Consider the following 16,184-nt stretch of genomic DNA (forward strand, 5'->3'; position numbering starts at 1 on the left):
AGACAGCACAGAAGGAGGCCGTTCGGCCCATCGTGCCAGTGCTGGCTCTTTGAAAGGGCTATCCAATTAGTCCCACTCTTTCCCCATAGCCCTGTAAATTTTTTCCCCCTTCAAGTTTAGGTTGATGTGTTGAAAGGGTGAGACGAAGAGGGGTGGAAGGAGGCTCGTGTGAAGTTGGGCCGAATGGCCTGTTTCAGTGCTGTAAAATTCTATCTAATTCTATGTAAGTATTTATCCAATTCCCTTTTGAAAGTCACTATTGAATCTGCTTCCACTGCCCTTTCAGGCAGCGCATTCCAGATCATAACAACTCGCTGCGTAAAAATATTTCTCCTCATCTCCCCCTTGATTCTTTTGCCAATTATCTTAATTCTGGGTCCTCTGGTTACTGACCCTCCTGCCACTGGAAACAGTTTCTCCTTATTTACTCCATCAAAACCCTGCATAACACCTCGATTAAATCTCTCCTTAACCTTCTCTGCTCTAAGGAGAACAATCCCAGCTTCTAATTCAATTATATCACTCAACGCGAGAGGTCACATTACAAACCCAGCCACCAACCCACCCTCTGAACTCATGCTCGATGGATTACTAGTCCAGTAACATAATCACTACGCTACTGTACCCTACTGCGATTTCTCTCAAAGTAAGTTTTGTTAAAGGAGGTTACAAGCTATAGCCCACACTTCGACATAAAAGTTGGTCTCAGAGAAAATAGCTTGTGTTGTTTTTTAGATTGAGAAAATAATGTAATGTGTTTACACCAGATACTTCCCGAAGCATTCTATACCATTCCCAAAGGACCAAATGTGTCCCAGTGTGAGACACTGCCAAGGGACTAAATTATACCCTAGCCAAGGGGAGGGGTGGGAGAGGAGGAGGAGGAGTCTGAGTCTGCCCCAGGTCTCTGATGCTAGGAGAGGACGGTCTATTCTAGTCAAAGCAACGTCTATGAGGAAAAAATACATTTGAAGTTACCAAATATATATATTTTCCTCAGAGGAAAAAATACATTTTTTCCTCTGAGGAAAATATATATATTTGGTGACTTCAAATCTTCAAACTTTCTGCCTGATCGAGATCCGCCTTTTTGATCTATTTCCCTCCAGAGTTTCTCCATGAGGCAGATCGTTCCTCCCCATCGGTGACGTCACCGGAGTGGCCACCAGGAAGGATGAGCAATGCAGGATTTGTTGCCATTGTCCCCTCTTCTCTTGACTATTCCAACGCTCTCCTGGCCGGCCTCCCATCTTCCACCCTCCATAAATTTGAGCTCATCCAAAACTCTGCTGCCCGTATCCCAACTCACGCAAAGTCCTGTTCACCCATCACCCACTGCGCTCGCTGACCTACATTGGCTCCTGGTCCGGGAACGCCTCGATTTTAAAGCTCATCCTTGTTTTCAAATCTCTCCATGTCCTCGCCCCCTTCCCTATCTCTGTAACCTCCTCCAGCCCTACAACCCTCCGAGATCTCTACGCTCCTCCAATTCTTGGCTCTTGTGCATCCCTGATTTTCATCGCTCCACCATTGGCGGCCGTGCCTTCAGCCGCCTAGGCCCTAAACTCTGGAATTCCCTCCCTAAACCTCTGTAACTCTCTCTCCTCCTTTAAGACGCTGCTTAAAACCTACCTCTTTGACCAAGCTTTTGGTCACCTGTCCTAATATCTCCTTACGTGGCTCAGTGTCAGATTTTGTTTGAAAATCGCTCCTATGAAGCGTCTTGGGACGTTTTACTATGTTAAAGGCGCTATATAAATGCAAGTTGTTGTGGATTGACTAATTTTGTGTTAACTGTGGTATTGGTGTTTTTTTTAAGCACAAAAACTCAGCAATATTTTAAAAATTGCATTGACTTATTTCGCATAAGAAGAGTGGGAAATCATACCTTGAGTTCTTTAATGTCATCGATTTTGACGACAAACTCATCCCATTTCCGAATCGCACCTTCTCCACCGCTCTCTTCATCATCTTCGTCAGTCTCTCCGCAAATGGCCACCGACTCCTGGGCCTTGGCTAGCTTGACCGGAGACGGAGCCTCCTTCTCTTCCGGCGGTGGCGGGGACTCTGGGGCAGGAGACGGCTCCTCTTCTGGGACTGGCTCTTTAGGCAAGGCTGGGGATGGGGGCGCGGCCTGCTCCGGCTGGGAAGCCTCGGACGGCGAGGTGCTGACTTCTTTATCTTCCACGGTCATGTTATCTGGCAAAGCAACGCAGATTGAAATGGAAATAGTCAGGCTGAAGGCCGAGCCTCCCCTTCCCCAGCTTTCTCTTCCCACTTTGAAGTGATCCGATTTTGTTTGTGTCAACTGTTATTTCAAATGCCTTATAGGCAGGCTCTCCTCCCCGCCTGATATTGCTGTATTCACTGCGCCCGGGCGAAACCAATAGCCCCTGGCTCAGGACCAGGAAAATCTACCCCCCTAGTCTACAGGGTGACCTCCATCTCGAGTGTGGCGGTTTACATAGAATTAACAGCACGGAAACAGGCCATTCGGCCCAACTGGTCTGTGCCGGTGTTTATGCTCCACACGAGCCTCCTCCCACCTCACCTCATCTAACCCAATCAGCATATCCTTCTATTCCTTTCTCCCTCATGTACTTAAATGCATCTATACTATTCGCCTCAACTACTCCATGTGGTAGCAAATTCCACTCTCTGGGTAAAGAAGTTTCTCCTGAATTCCCTATTGGATTTATTGGTGACTCTTATATTTATGACCTCTAGTTTTGGACTCTCCCACTAGCTGAAATATCTTCTCTATTCTATCAAACGCCTTCATAATTTTGAAGACCTCTATCAGGTCACAGAAAACAGCCCCAGCCTGTTCAGTCTTTCCCGATAGTTCGAACCTCTCAGTTCTGGTATCATCCTTGTAAATCTTCTTTTCCAATTTAAACTGGTATGTTGGACTAAGCAAGGGAAAACGTGGACAACACATTCCATTTTCATCACAGGCACAGAGATTGGCGTTACATTACCAGTCTCACTCGATAAAAAAGCCCGTGGGAAGCAGAAATGGTGAACTGGCACAGTAAGGGGCGCACTTCTGGGCTAAGCAGGTCAGGGTACCTGGGTGAGGCAGTGTCGAGGGAGCTTTGCACTGCGTTTACATAGAAATTAGGGAGCTTTGTATTTACATAGAAATTAGGGAGCTTTGCATTGCATTTATATGGAGATTAGGGAGCTTTGCACTGCGTTTACATAGAAATTAGGGAGCTTTGCATTTACATAGAGATTAGGGAGCTTTGCATTGCATTTATATGGAGATTAGGGAGCTTTGCACTGCATTTACATAGAGATTAGGGAGCTTTGCACTGCATTTACATAGAAATTAGGGAGCTTTGCATTGCATTTATATGGAGATTAGGGAGCTTTGCACTGCATTTACATAGAAATTAGGGAGCTTTGCACTGCATTTATATGGAGATTAGGGAGCTTTGCACTGCATTTACATAGAGATTAGGGAGCTTTGCACTGCATTTACATAGAGATTAGGGAGCTTTGCATTGCATTTACATAGAGATTAGGGAGCTTTGCATTGCATTTACATAGAGATTAGGGAGCTTTGCATTGTATTTATATGGAGATTAGGGAGCTTTGCATTGTATTTACATAGAAATTAGGGAGCTTTGCATTGCATTTACATAGAAATTAGGGAGCTTTGCATTGCATTTACATAGAAATTAGGGAGCTTTGCATTGCATTTACACAGAGATTAAGGAGCTTTGCATTGCATTTATGTTGAGATTACAACACAGAAACAGACCATTTAACCCACCCAGTCCATGTTGGCGATTATCCTCCACACGAGCAGTCCTCCTAATCCCATGCATAATCTCCGGCAAGGAAATAATTAACTAACGAAACCAGGGCCAAAAACTGGACACTTTTCTCCCTCTCATCTTAAAATACACGAATACACCCCAACCCAAAAAAAAAAGCCCCACAAACGTGCGGCGAGACGTGTTACCTGTGCTGTCGTTCTCTTTACGATCCATTGGGTCGTAGAGCGCAGAGATGGCAGAGGTGATGCTCTTCTGCAGGTCCTGGTTCTTGCTGACGGAATCTTCCTCGTCCGACGAAAACGAGGGCAGGGTCTCCAGGTTCTTTTTCAGGTCGTCGTCAAACCTCTTGCAGGGGCTGGTGCAGCTCAGGAGGCTGTCGCTCTCCGAGGCGTCCAGCTGTCCCGACAGCATCGCCTGCGTCATGCCGAACGAGGCCTGCGAGGGCTGGTTGATGACGGACGACGGGCGCCCCTTCTGCGGGCTGGAGGTCGTGGCCGGCAGCTGCTGTCGCTTCCCCGACTTCAGGAAGTCCAGGAACGACGCCATGAATCCCGATTTCATTTCCGGCTGCTTCTCCTCCACTTCTTTAATTTTCTTCTTGATCTTCTCTTGGGTTTGGCTGTTCTCTAAAACACTTTCGGCAGGGAGGGACTCTGGAACCTCGACTGGTAAAAGGTCGCTTGCTTTTGACCCTTGAACTTTGCCCTTGAAGGAGGAGGGGGGGAAAAACACACACACATACCACGTCGTTATTGCACCCTGTAGTTTTTAAATTGAGGACACGGGTGAAGAGGCAAAGATTATAATGCAGGACAGCAGCGAGACAGCGAGGCAGCAAGAAGGGAGTTCAGGTAAATTAAGAACTGGGGATCGGCCCGATACTAAGCTTGAAGATTGAAGGAAGACTGAGGGGGGGTAAGAGGTTTCACAGTTTTAAGAGTCTGTGAAAGAACGAGTTAAGAGTGGGACGCCAGGGAACGAGTCTTCATTTCGAGACGGTGAGGAGGGAGAGCAGGAAGGGTGATGTACCTGGAATGCCGATGAGCCCCTATCTCTCTAACCTCCTCCAGTCCCACAACCCTCCAACTCTGGCCTCCCGTGCTCCCCCCCCCCGCAACTCCCTCCGCCCCACCACTGGCGGCCGTGCCTTCAGCCGTCTCGGCCCTAAGCTCTGGTTTTCCCTCCCAAAACCCCCCTCTCTCCTCCTTTAAGACGCAGCTTAAAAGCTACCTCTTTGACCAAGCGTTTGGTCACCTGTCCTATCGTCTCCTTTGGCTCGGGGTCAATTTTTGTCTGATTACGCTCTCGTGAAGCCCCTTGGGACGTTTTACAAAGTTAAAGGCACTATATAAATGCAAGTTGCCGTTGAAGAAGGGCCACAAGGATGAGGTAGTGGGAAGTTTCGAACACCGATAAAGTTGTACCCCATCCTAAGTCAAAAAAAAATTTGTTTAACCAACTTCAGGTTCATACATGCTTTAAGGAGGGTAATAAATTAATAAATATCTTTACCTTGCTAGCTTTAACTTGGTTTTCCATTTTAAAGCCCTCATTTTCAACCTCCGTGATCTTCTTTCCCCTTCCTCTGCCACGTCCTCTCTTTTTGGGGCCATCTTGAGCCACACCTTGAGGTGGCTCCAGGGGCCGAATTCTTGGCCGGCCTCTTGGTCTCGGGGGCCCTTTCTCCTTTGGCTTGGCCGCTCTCTTCGTTTTCTTCTTCCCCCCGTTCAGGTTGTTGCCGGAGCAAAAGTCGATGTCAGGGACGGGGCTGATGTCGGTCCTGGTCCGGCAGCTGGAAATCAGATCCGGGAGCAAGTCCGGGAGCCTGCGGTTGTTCAGTCGGATGTCGGCCGGAACGTCCTCCTTCTCCTCGTCCTCAAACTCGTACTCTTGAGCGTACGTCTTCTTCGGGGGCTGAGGAGGCGAGTCCTTCTTCTTCAAGAGGTGCAGCGAGGAAGTCTTCAGAAACTTCTTTGTCTTCATGGAGCAGAAGCTCGCCGTCGTCAAGGGCGACTTGATGTCAGCGCCGGTAGGCCCGTGGCTTTGTTGAGCCATCCCCAAGTGCTCGGTCTGAACGGTGGACTCCAGGTCAGACTTCATGGAGACAGAATCGAGGTCAAGGTGGACATTCTGTTGGCCGTTGCCGGTCTCAGAGGTGCAGTACCCCGAGAAGCTCTGGTTCGAGTGCATCATCTCGAAACTAGATTTCATGCCGTCGTTCCTGTCCATTGCCTGGTTAGCTTCATCGCCGCACGACTGCTTACTGTACTCCTCGTTGCCGCATGGCGCGGAACAAAACATGTCTTCCATTCCTGGAAAGAAGTTCCGCTCTTCGTCCTGCAGCAGGGAATCCGGGAAACAGATGGAGGTGAGAGGTACAAACCTCTGCTTCGAGCCCTGGGGGCTGGCCGAGCTGAACTGGTCCTTGGGCTCCATCTGCTGCTGAGAAACCTGCTGAGAAGATTCGGTGCCGTCCAGCTGCAAGGACTCGTTCGATTCGGGGAGCAGGTGTTGCTGCGACTGCACTTGGCCGGACTGGGAAAGGTGGCTCTCCAGGTGCAGCTCGGGTTCCAGGAATTCCTGCATCTCCTGCGACCGCATGCTCTCGGGCCGAGGGAGCCCCTCCAGGCCCTCGGGCTGCAGCGGCCCCTGCATGTGGTCGGGCTGCAGCTGGCCCTGCAGCTGAGGGGACTGCGGGTCGGCCTGAATTTGGTGGGAGTCCAGCAGGTGGGGGTCCATCGACGAGGGGTGAGGGTGGACCTCCATTGGCTGCGCGCGCACGTGGGCCTGCATCTGCTGGCTCTGCAGGTGGACCTCCAGCATCTGCAGCTGCGGCGACTGGGCCTCGGAGTGCAGTCGCTGCGATTCCATCATGTGGACGTCCATCGCAGTCTGGCCCTTCCTTTGCTGCGCCTGCATCTGGCTCTGGGTGTGAGTCAGCACCGACTGCAGCAGCTGCGACTGCTGCGTCGAAGGCTGGTGCGCCAGGGGCAACTGCAGCTCTGGCGACGTGTCGAGCATCATTTGCGAGCTCTGCTGACTATGGAGCAAGTTATGCCTCTCCATCTGTGGGGCCTCAGGCAACATGTGGTCGGCTCGAGAGCTTTGCTCCGGCGTCTTCTGCAGGAAGGAGTGACCTTGGTTTATTTCTTTGCTGGACGCGTCCATGTGCGACGTCTGAAGGTGGTCGACAGATTTCTTGATGTCCTGGGCGAGGCTGTCAATGCTGTTGGGTTGGTGGCTGTAATGGACCACTGAGGTCACGAGGGCTTCAGAGGATGACCTGCTGTGGCCATATTCTTTTTGCCTGTCGCTTTTCTTTTTCTCTTTCAAACCTTGCAGTGACATCTCCAGGACCTGGTTGTCCAAGCTGGAGTTAGTCCTAATGACGCTCTGCAGGTGGTACCTCTCTTCCGACTTGGACATCTCGTAAACCATGCTCTTGGACGCCCGGTCCTCGCACTCCTCCAGGCTCTGCGTCGAGACTCGGGGCGGGCTTTGGGAGTCCAGTAGGTGCTGAATGAGGAAGTCCTCGTCGTCCGTCCTTTCCGACGAGAGCAGGTCGGAATCCGACTTGGTCTTGCCGTAAGATGGCGCCCTCTCCAAAGACGGCTGAGACGACTGGAAGCTTTGCGAGTGAGATGACTGGATAAAAGATGGAGACAAAACGGACGACAGATACTTCTGAGACTGACCTGGGGAGGCAACACTTTGAGAGCGGCTGCCGGTCGGGGACTGGAGAGGTCTGATTATTTGAGAAGGGCTCGATTCTGACAAGCTTTGAACGTGACTGGCTGAAGAGTACACAATCGATTGCCCGTGCGTAGACATGCCAGGGGAATGTCCGGTGGCATAGCTCAGAGATGGACTGGCAGTGGGCATACCTTGTGAATGGGCTGGGACATAACTCTGGCCTTGTGTGACCGATGAATGGGGCTCCGACTGGACACTGTAGCTCTGGATGGATCCGACAGAAGACAGGCCTTGCAAGGGGTCCGGCGAATAGTTCTGGGCCTGGCTGACGCACGTCTGCAGGCCCTGCGACTGGCTGCCCGAGTAGCCCTGCGACTTGCTGACGGTGGTCAGGTCCTGGGACTGGCTGGAAGCGAACCCTTGCGACTGGGTGACAGCAGAGAGGTTCTGGGCCTGGGTCACGTTGTAGTTCTGAGACTGGCTCATGGTCAGGAGATTCTGGGACTGCCCTGGCGAGTAGGCCTGGGACTGGCTGGAAATCACCGAGCTCGGCTTGGGGGTCGAGGAGGAGTAGTTGTGGGACTGGCCGGTGGTGGAGATGCTTTGGCACTTGGGGGTTGCCGTGGACCGTTGGGTCTGCCGGGAAGCCGAGTAACCCTTCGATTTGGAAGAAGAGGACGACGGTGAGTACCCGGGCGACTGGATTATGGGCCTGTAGCTCTGAGAGTGCTCGCCGCGTGCCTGGGAACTCTTCTGAACGCCCTCGCTGCTCACAGGGGACTGCTCGCCCAGCGGACTACAGGACAGGGTCGAGTGTCGCGGCATCTGTTGGAAGCTGTGGCTGCCGCCGCAGCTCAGGTAGTGCTGCAGCGAATGGTGGGAAGCGGGCAGCTGGGCCTGCGCGCTGGAGGGGCGCTGGTAGTGCTTGATCACGCTGTCTTGGCGCGGGATCGCTCGCTCGATGGCGGAGGCCGGGGAGCTGGAGAACACCGAGGTGTTGTACAGCTGCGAAGCCTGCTCTGAAGGCCCCAGCGGGGAGGAGAGCAGGTTGAACTGCGACTGCAGATGCCGGGAGGCAGACTCCTGCGCCGTGCGGTAGGCCGAGCTCTGGGACGGCAAAACGCCGGTGCCCAGGACAGCGCTGCCGAGGCGGTCAAAGGTCAGCGAGGACGGGACGCTGGACTGCGAGGATTTGATGTGGAGCAGGGGGTCGTGAGGCGAGAGCAGGCCGTTGGAGGTCGGGCTGAAGGTGGCATCTTGAAGGGTCAGCGATGACGTCACGGGGAAACTGCGCCCACTGAAGGAGGCCGGGTGTTGATAGGCCGAGAGGGCAGAGGAAGATGGAAAAGTCCCCGATCCAGGAATGGCGCCAGAGATGAATAACTCGGCTGGGCCTGGGGTGTGCATGGCTACAAGGACAAGAGGAGAGAAATTATTTTACATAGAATTTACAGCATAGAAACAGGCCATTCGGCCCAACAGATCTATGCTGGTGTTATTATGCTCCACACAAGCTTCCTCCCTCCTTCATCTAACCCTATCAGCATATCCTTCTATTCCTCTCTCCCTCATGTGTTTATCTAGCTTCCCCTTAAATGCATCTACACTATTCACCTCAACTACTCCTTGTGGTAGCGAGTTCCACATTCTCACCACTCTCTGGGTAAAGAAGTTTCTCTTGAGTTCCTTATTGGATTTATTGGTGACTATCTCATATTGATGACCCCTAGTTTTGCTCTCCCCCACAAGTGGAAACATCTGCTCTACGTCCACCCTATCGAACCCTTTCATAATCTTAAAGACCTCTATCAGGTCACCCCTCAGCCTGTTCAGTCTTTCCTCATTGTTATAACTTCTCAGTTCTGTATAATTGTTTGCACCTCCAGTGTCTCTATATCCTTTTTGTAATTTTGATGTAATGAGATGACCATGACATCGCGGAGATTAACCCTGTAGAGACCAGGACTCCCTCTCCAAACAAGGCCATGACCCAGTATTTTAATGCGATCTCCATCTCTCGGCTAAAATAGATGCCTGCCAACTGGAAGATTTACAATCTTTCAGCACAGCAGGAGGCCATTCGGTCCATCGTGCCTGTGCCGGCTCTTTGAAAGAGCTATCCAATTAGTCCCACTCCCCCTGCTCTTTCCCCATAGCCCTGCAAATTTTTCCTTCAAGTATTTATCCAATTCTCTTTTGAAAGTTACTATTGGATCTGCTTTCAGGCAAAAAAAAAATTCTCACCCATCCTGATCCCCTCCCGAAGGTTTCGACTCTCGCTGGAGAACAGCCAACCTTCACCAGCTGGTCCATTCCTTACGTGAGACCAGACACTGAGGCCTGGGCCTTCCAATCGCTAACGCCAATGGAAACCCATTCAATTTAATCGGTGACTGTCAGCGTTACAAGCAGAAAAGCTAGGCCTGAGTGATATGTCCACGGAGGTGAGCCTCATCCATCCTCACCCATGTCCATGGACAAGCCCTATGGGGGTGACTAGAGAGTGGTCACTTTAGCGATGTTCCCTCTCCCAAGCCTATGGGCACTGAGGCTAATTTGGCATTCCCACGGCTCAGACCCGGGAAGCCGAGACCTTCCCGGTTTGTTTGGCTCAGTGCGATCCCGAGCTGTGCATTTAACCAACTGAGCCATCGGCAGCGGCTGACGAATCAGATATGGGGGGAATCCCAGAATGCGCCTCCTGGAGGCCAGCCCAGTAATATCAGGAATGAGAAGGAGCTGGAAAACCACTGCCGAGAGTTACTGAACAAACATAGGAACAGCAGTAGGCCATTTAGCCCCTCGAGCCTGTTCCACCATTCAATGAGAGCATGTGATCTAACTCCATATACCCACCTTAGCCCCATATCCCTTAATACCTTTGGTTAACAAAAATCTATCAATCTCAGATTTAAAATTAACAATTGAGCTGGCATCAAATGCCATTTGCGGAAGAGAGTTCCAAACTTCTACCACCCTTTGTGTGTAGAAGTGTTTCCTAACTTCACTCCTGAAAGTCCTGGCTCTAATTTTTAGGCTCTGTCCCCTCGTCCTGGACTCCCCAACCAGCGGAAATAGTTTCTCTCTCTCTACCCTATCAGTACCCCTTAATATCCTGAAAATGTCAATCAAATCACCCCTTAATCTTCTAAATTCCAGGGAATGCAACTCTACTTTGCATAATCTCGCCTCATAATTTAACCCTTGGAGTCCAGGTGCCATTCTAGTAAACCTACGCTGCACTCCCTCCAAGGCCAATATATCCTTCCTAAGGTGAGACGTCCAGAACTGAACACAGTACTCCAGGTGTGGTCTAACCAGAGCTTTGTATAGCTGTACCATAACTTCTACCCCCCTGTATTCTAGTCCTCTAGATATATAGGCCAGTATTCCATTAGCCTTTTTTGATTATGTTCGAGAGCTGCGTCCCCAAGTTTGCAGGCCCAACGCGTCCCCTACGTCAGGTCACCAACCTGTCTGCCAGGACGGAGTCCGGAACTGGGAGAGGAGAGAGGAGGCAGACGGTCCCGGCTGCGGAGCCCGTGATTCCAGGGCAGAGATGAGGTTCATGACAGACGTGTCTGGGGTGCTGCTGCCGGCATGGTGAAGACCAGTCTCGAACAGCCCCGACAGGCCTACGAGGGTACACAAATGAGAAACAAACTTCAGAAACGACAACTTCAATTTATTTAAAGCTTTATGAAGAAAGATCTTGCATTTATATAGCGCCTTTCACGACCTCAAGGCGTCCCAAAGCGCTTTACAGCCAATGAAGTACTTTTTGAAACTGTTGTAATGTAGGAAATGCAGCAGCCAATTTGTGCACAGCAAGATCCCATAAACAGCAATGTGATAATGACCAGATAATCTGTTTAAGTGTTGTTAGTTGAGGGATAAATATTGGCCAAGGCACCAGGGAGGACTCCCCTGCTCTTCTTCGATCTTCTACGTCCACCTGAGGGGGCAGACGGGGCCTCGGTTTAACGTCTCATCCAAAAGACGGCACCTCCAACAGTGCAGCACTCCCTCAGCACTCCAGTGGGAGCGTCAGCCTGAGTTATGTGCTCAAGTCGCTGGAGTGGGGCTTGAACCCATGACCTTCTGACCCAGAGGCGAGAGTGCTAACCACTGAGCCACGGCTGATACCTAAAAGGATTGCGCGTAAACCAACCCCACTAACCCGCGCTCCCTCCCGGGTATCTCGCCCAACGGGCCAGACGGCGAGTGGCAACTCGATTATGGGAGGATGCCAGCCAATGTCCCCAACGCCATTCACCGGGTGGTGGTTGGGTTGTGGGAATCTTGGCCTATCGATCTTCTTCTTGGGCTACGGGTCCCGGAAACTAATTGGAGAGCTCCTACCGCCACTTGGCTAAGATCAGCTAACTTGGCACAGTCCGGTAATCCAAGCTGGTGTCTACCTGGTCCAAGTGGCTCAGTCACACATGGTGCCTACATTAACCGAGCCCTCAAGAGAAAAGGCGATCATCCCTTCTGTCCGGGCGGCATAAGAATCCACGCTCAAGAGGTGAAAGGTCAAAGGGCGCATCACCCAGCTCTCCTCATGGGTATTTTCAGGCAGGGTGCCCGATCTACGGCCATCAAGGCCCGGCAATCTGTCCCTCAAAGCCCAGGCAACTCAATCCAATTGAGGCTTATATTTCTCACTCGTTGGTTTGTCCTGTTTGAATTTTGCGGGCCTGCAGGGCTCTTTTCAGCACTGTTGCCTCATTGTTGGGTGAATCCTAAATCAGAATCCCCAGATCCGCTTGCATCCAGCAACTGGAGATAGATGCAAACTAAAGGGGAACACGGTGGTCCCAAGAGTCCGAGATATGTACCGATGCAGCCCACGAACACCAAAAGCTCATCTTTTTCCCCCCAATTTCCTCCCCGTTCTGATCAATCGGGGGCCTTGCCCCAGGTACGGCTGAAAGGGCAAATCGATCACCTGTGTTTCTAGGCCCAGCCCGCCCTCGATTGTCTCTCTCCGGGTGAGGCCAGATGCCCCCGCAAAACACCGAAGTTGAACTGACAATCTGGACGCCAGGCTTATTTAATTTCCTGGTGCCAGCACACTGAGGACCAGGGGAAGAAATAAAAAGACAATCACTTTCAAGCAAATACAGTCGGTAACACGTGTCTTGTGCAATACTCTTACTTGACCATCTCAAATTGCCCCCACCGCCATGACAGACCTGTGACCGACAATATTTCACCCTAGGGAACAGTCTCACAGCTCAAAATGTACCCTCCAGACACAACCCAATCATGGAAGGGCAAAATCTGTAATTGTAATTATAATTCCCAAGAGGGGGAAAGATAGGGGCATCCAAAGTGAGAGCTGCCTGGATGACACGGGGAATATTGGTTAAAATGAAACAGGGAAAGGAGTTTTACGACAAATGTGAGGTACAGAATCTAGTAGAAAACCAGGCAGAATGCAGGAGGTGTAGAGGGAAATTGAAGAAGGATATAAGAAGGGCAAAGAGTGAATATGAGAAAAGATTAGCAGGTAACATAAAAGGGAACCCAAAAATCTTTTATAAATATACAAAAAGCAAAAGGACAGTTAAAAGGAAGGGTGGGGCTGATCAGAGACAAAGAAGGAAATCTTTTTGTAGAGACAGAGGGCATGACTGAGGACTTTGCATCTGTCTTCACAAGAGAAGAGGATGAAACTAATGTCTCAGTAGAGGAGGGGGGAGTAGAGGGATAAAAATAGATGGAAAGGAGGTGCTAAATAGGTTGGCATCACTCGAGTCCCCCGGTCCAGATGGGATACGTCCTTCGTTGCTGAGGGAAGCAAGGGTGGAGATAGCAGAAGCTCTGACCACAATCCTTCAATCCTCCTTAGAAATGGGAGTGGTGCCAGAGGACTGGAGGATTGCAAATGTTACACCCCTATTCAAAAAAAGGGGAGAGGGATAAGTCTGGTAACTACAGGCCAGTCCGTCTAACGTCAGTGGTGGGAACTACTGGAGACCGCTGTCGAGGACAAAATTAATTCTCACTTGGAGAAACATGGGTTAATAAGGGACAGCCAGCATGGGTTTGTTAAAGGCAAATCGTGATTGACTAAGCTGATTGATGAAGTATCGGAGAGGGTTGATGAGGGTAGTGCAGTAGATGTTGTATACATGGACTTTCAAAAGGTATTTGATAAAGTGCCACATAACAGGTATTTGGAAAATAGAAGCACATGGGATTAAAGGGACGATGGTAACTTGAATGTGTAATTGGCTAAGTGTTAGGAGCAGAGCAGTGGTGAAGGGATGTTTTTCTGACTGGACAGAAGTATGCAGTGAGGTCCCCCAGGGGTCGGTATATATAAATGACCTCGACTTGGGTATAGTGGGTACAATTTCAAAGTGTGCGGATGATACAAAACTTGGCAAAGTAGCAAACAGTGAGGAGGATAGTAGCAGACTTCAGGAGGGCATAGTCAGACTGGTGAAATGGGCAGACACATGGCAGATGCAATTTAATACGGATAAGTGTGAAGTGATGCATTTTGGGAAGAACAACATGGAGGCAGTATAATCTAAATGGTACAATTTTGAGGGGGAGGGGTTCAAGAGCAGAGGGCCCTGGGGGTGCACATTCACAAAACTTTGACGGTGGCAGGGCAAGTTGATAAGAAAACATATAGGATACTTGGCTTTTTAAATAGGGGCATTGAATACAAAAACAAGGAAGTGATGCTAAACCTTTACAAATCACTGGCTCGGCCTCAGCTGAAGTATTGTGTACAATTCTGGGCACCGCACCTTAGGAAGGATATCAAGGCCTTGGAGAGGGTACAGAGGAGGTTTACCAGGGTGGTACCAGGGAATGAGCAGTTATGTGGAGAGATTGGAGAAGTTGGGATTAGAGCAGAGAAGGTTAAGGGGAGACCCAATAGAGCTATTCGAAATAATGAGGGGCTTTGATAGAGCAAGTGGGGAGAAACTGCTTCCTCTGGCAAGTGGGCCGGTAACCAGAGGTCATAGATTTAAAATAATTGACCAGAAGAACTAGAGGGGAAATGAGGGGAATTTTTTCACACAGAGGGTTGTTAAGATCTGGAACGCACTGCCTGAAAGAGTGGTGGAAGCAGATTCCATAGGAACTTTCAAAAGGCAATGGGACATGTACTTGAAGAGGGCTAATTTGCAGGGTTATGGGGGAAAAGCTGGGGTGTGGGACTAAATTGGACAGCTCTTTCAAAGAGCACAGGCACGACGGGCCGAATGGCCTCCCATGTGCTGCAAGATTCTGTGGTTCTACGATAAGACGGTATCGCTGGACGCCCCCTCACTGTTCAAATGGACGTCGTGCAAATATTAATGACAACATTGAAATCTTAAGTGACAACGCTGGGGTGTGGGATGGGGGAGGAATCTGCCTCCATTCCTTCGCATCGCAGGGTTAATGTTAAATCCAATTTCATCGCCACTCACCAGCCGGATGATGGTTGGTCGCATAGCCCTGCAGAGGATGGGGCGTTGCATACGCTTGCCTATGCAGGATGTCCGCCTCTGGATGTGAACTGCGAGACCCTCCGTACACCAGGCTAGACCAGAATTAAATAAAAAGAACTATTATTAAGAGGTGGTTGGGAAAGAGAAAAAAAAGGAGAGAGACTAAACTATCCGAAGAGTCTTGGAATTCGCCTCAAGTCAAATTAACCTCCCCGATCTCCCCCCATCGTCCCATCCACCCCCCCCCATCTCCCCCACCGCCCCCCCCCCCTCCTCCTCTCCCCCGCCGTCCCGTCCCCCCCTCCTCCCCCGCCGTCCCGTTCCCCCCCTCCTCCCCCGCCGTCCCGTCCCCCCCCCTCCTCCCCCGCCGTCCCGTTCCCCCCCCCTCCTCCCCCGCCGTCCCGTTCCCCCCCCCTCCTCCCCCGCCGTCCCGTTCCCCCCCCCTCCTCCCCCGCCGTCCCGTTCCCCCCCCCTCCTCCCCCGCCGTCCCGTTCCCCCCCTCCTCCCCCGCCGTCCCGTTCCCCCCCCCCTCCTCCCCCGCCGTCCCGTTCCCCCCCCCTCCTCCCCCGCCGTCCCGTTCCCCCCCCCTCCTCCCCCGCCGTCCCGTTCCCCCCCCCTCCTCCCCCGCCGTCCCGTTCCCCCCCCCTCCTCCCCCGCCGTCCCGTTCCCCCCCCCCTCCTCCCCCGCCGTCCCGTTCCCCCCCCTCCTCCCCCGCCGTCCCGTTCCCCCCACCCCCCCTCAGCATTCTCAGTCTTTGTTGTCTCCCCATCAGCCTCCGGGGTTTTTCCAATTGTGAAATTAGACCAGGTTGAGAGTGAGAGGAGACGGAGACTGCAGCTCCTCCTCCCCCCATCCCATCCCCCACAACCTCCCTCCCACCCCAATCTGCCTCCTCCTTGAGTAAGATAACTCTCTGTCGCCCTCCCCCACCTCCTACCCAATCTCAAAACACGAGGGAATATTTTTCGGGAGGAGGTGCAGTCTCCGTCTCCTCGCACTCTCAACCCGGTCGAATTTCACAATTGGAAAAACCCCTTGGGGCCGAGGGGAGACGGAGAACGCCAAGGGGAATGCCATATGCCTTCTGCCCTATTTCAGAGCCTGGAGATTCCCTTGTGTTAATGATACAAAGCTGACTTGACACAAGGGACAGTTTAACTGCACTGAATGACTGCAACAAAGACTGGGTTATTGATCAGCTCAGATTAGACAGGAGATTTTTCTCCAGGCACAGGACCCA

General features: G+C 51.4%; 1 protein-coding gene across 1 annotated transcript in view; it reads right to left on the reverse strand.

The window, feature by feature from the left end:
* The window catches only part of LOC137305629 (proline-rich protein 12-like), a 58,953-nt gene that overhangs the window by 18,884 nt on the left and 23,885 nt on the right, over positions 1 to 16,184 (reverse strand). Inside the window, exons 2-6 of the mRNA XM_067974506.1 lie at positions 14,924 to 15,036; positions 10,955 to 11,116; positions 5,301 to 8,890; positions 3,974 to 4,493; positions 1,889 to 2,199 (exon numbers count right to left, since the gene is read on the reverse strand). Coding sequence (XP_067830607.1) covers positions 1,889 to 2,199; positions 3,974 to 4,493; positions 5,301 to 8,890; positions 10,955 to 11,116; positions 14,924 to 15,036 — 4,696 coding nt within the window. The remainder of the gene's footprint in view (positions 1 to 1,888; positions 2,200 to 3,973; positions 4,494 to 5,300; positions 8,891 to 10,954; positions 11,117 to 14,923; positions 15,037 to 16,184) is intronic.

This window comes from Heptranchias perlo, chromosome 40 (assembly GCF_035084215.1).
Source record: "Heptranchias perlo isolate sHepPer1 chromosome 40, sHepPer1.hap1, whole genome shotgun sequence".
Classification (NCBI taxonomy): Eukaryota; Metazoa; Chordata; class Chondrichthyes; order Hexanchiformes; family Hexanchidae; genus Heptranchias; species Heptranchias perlo.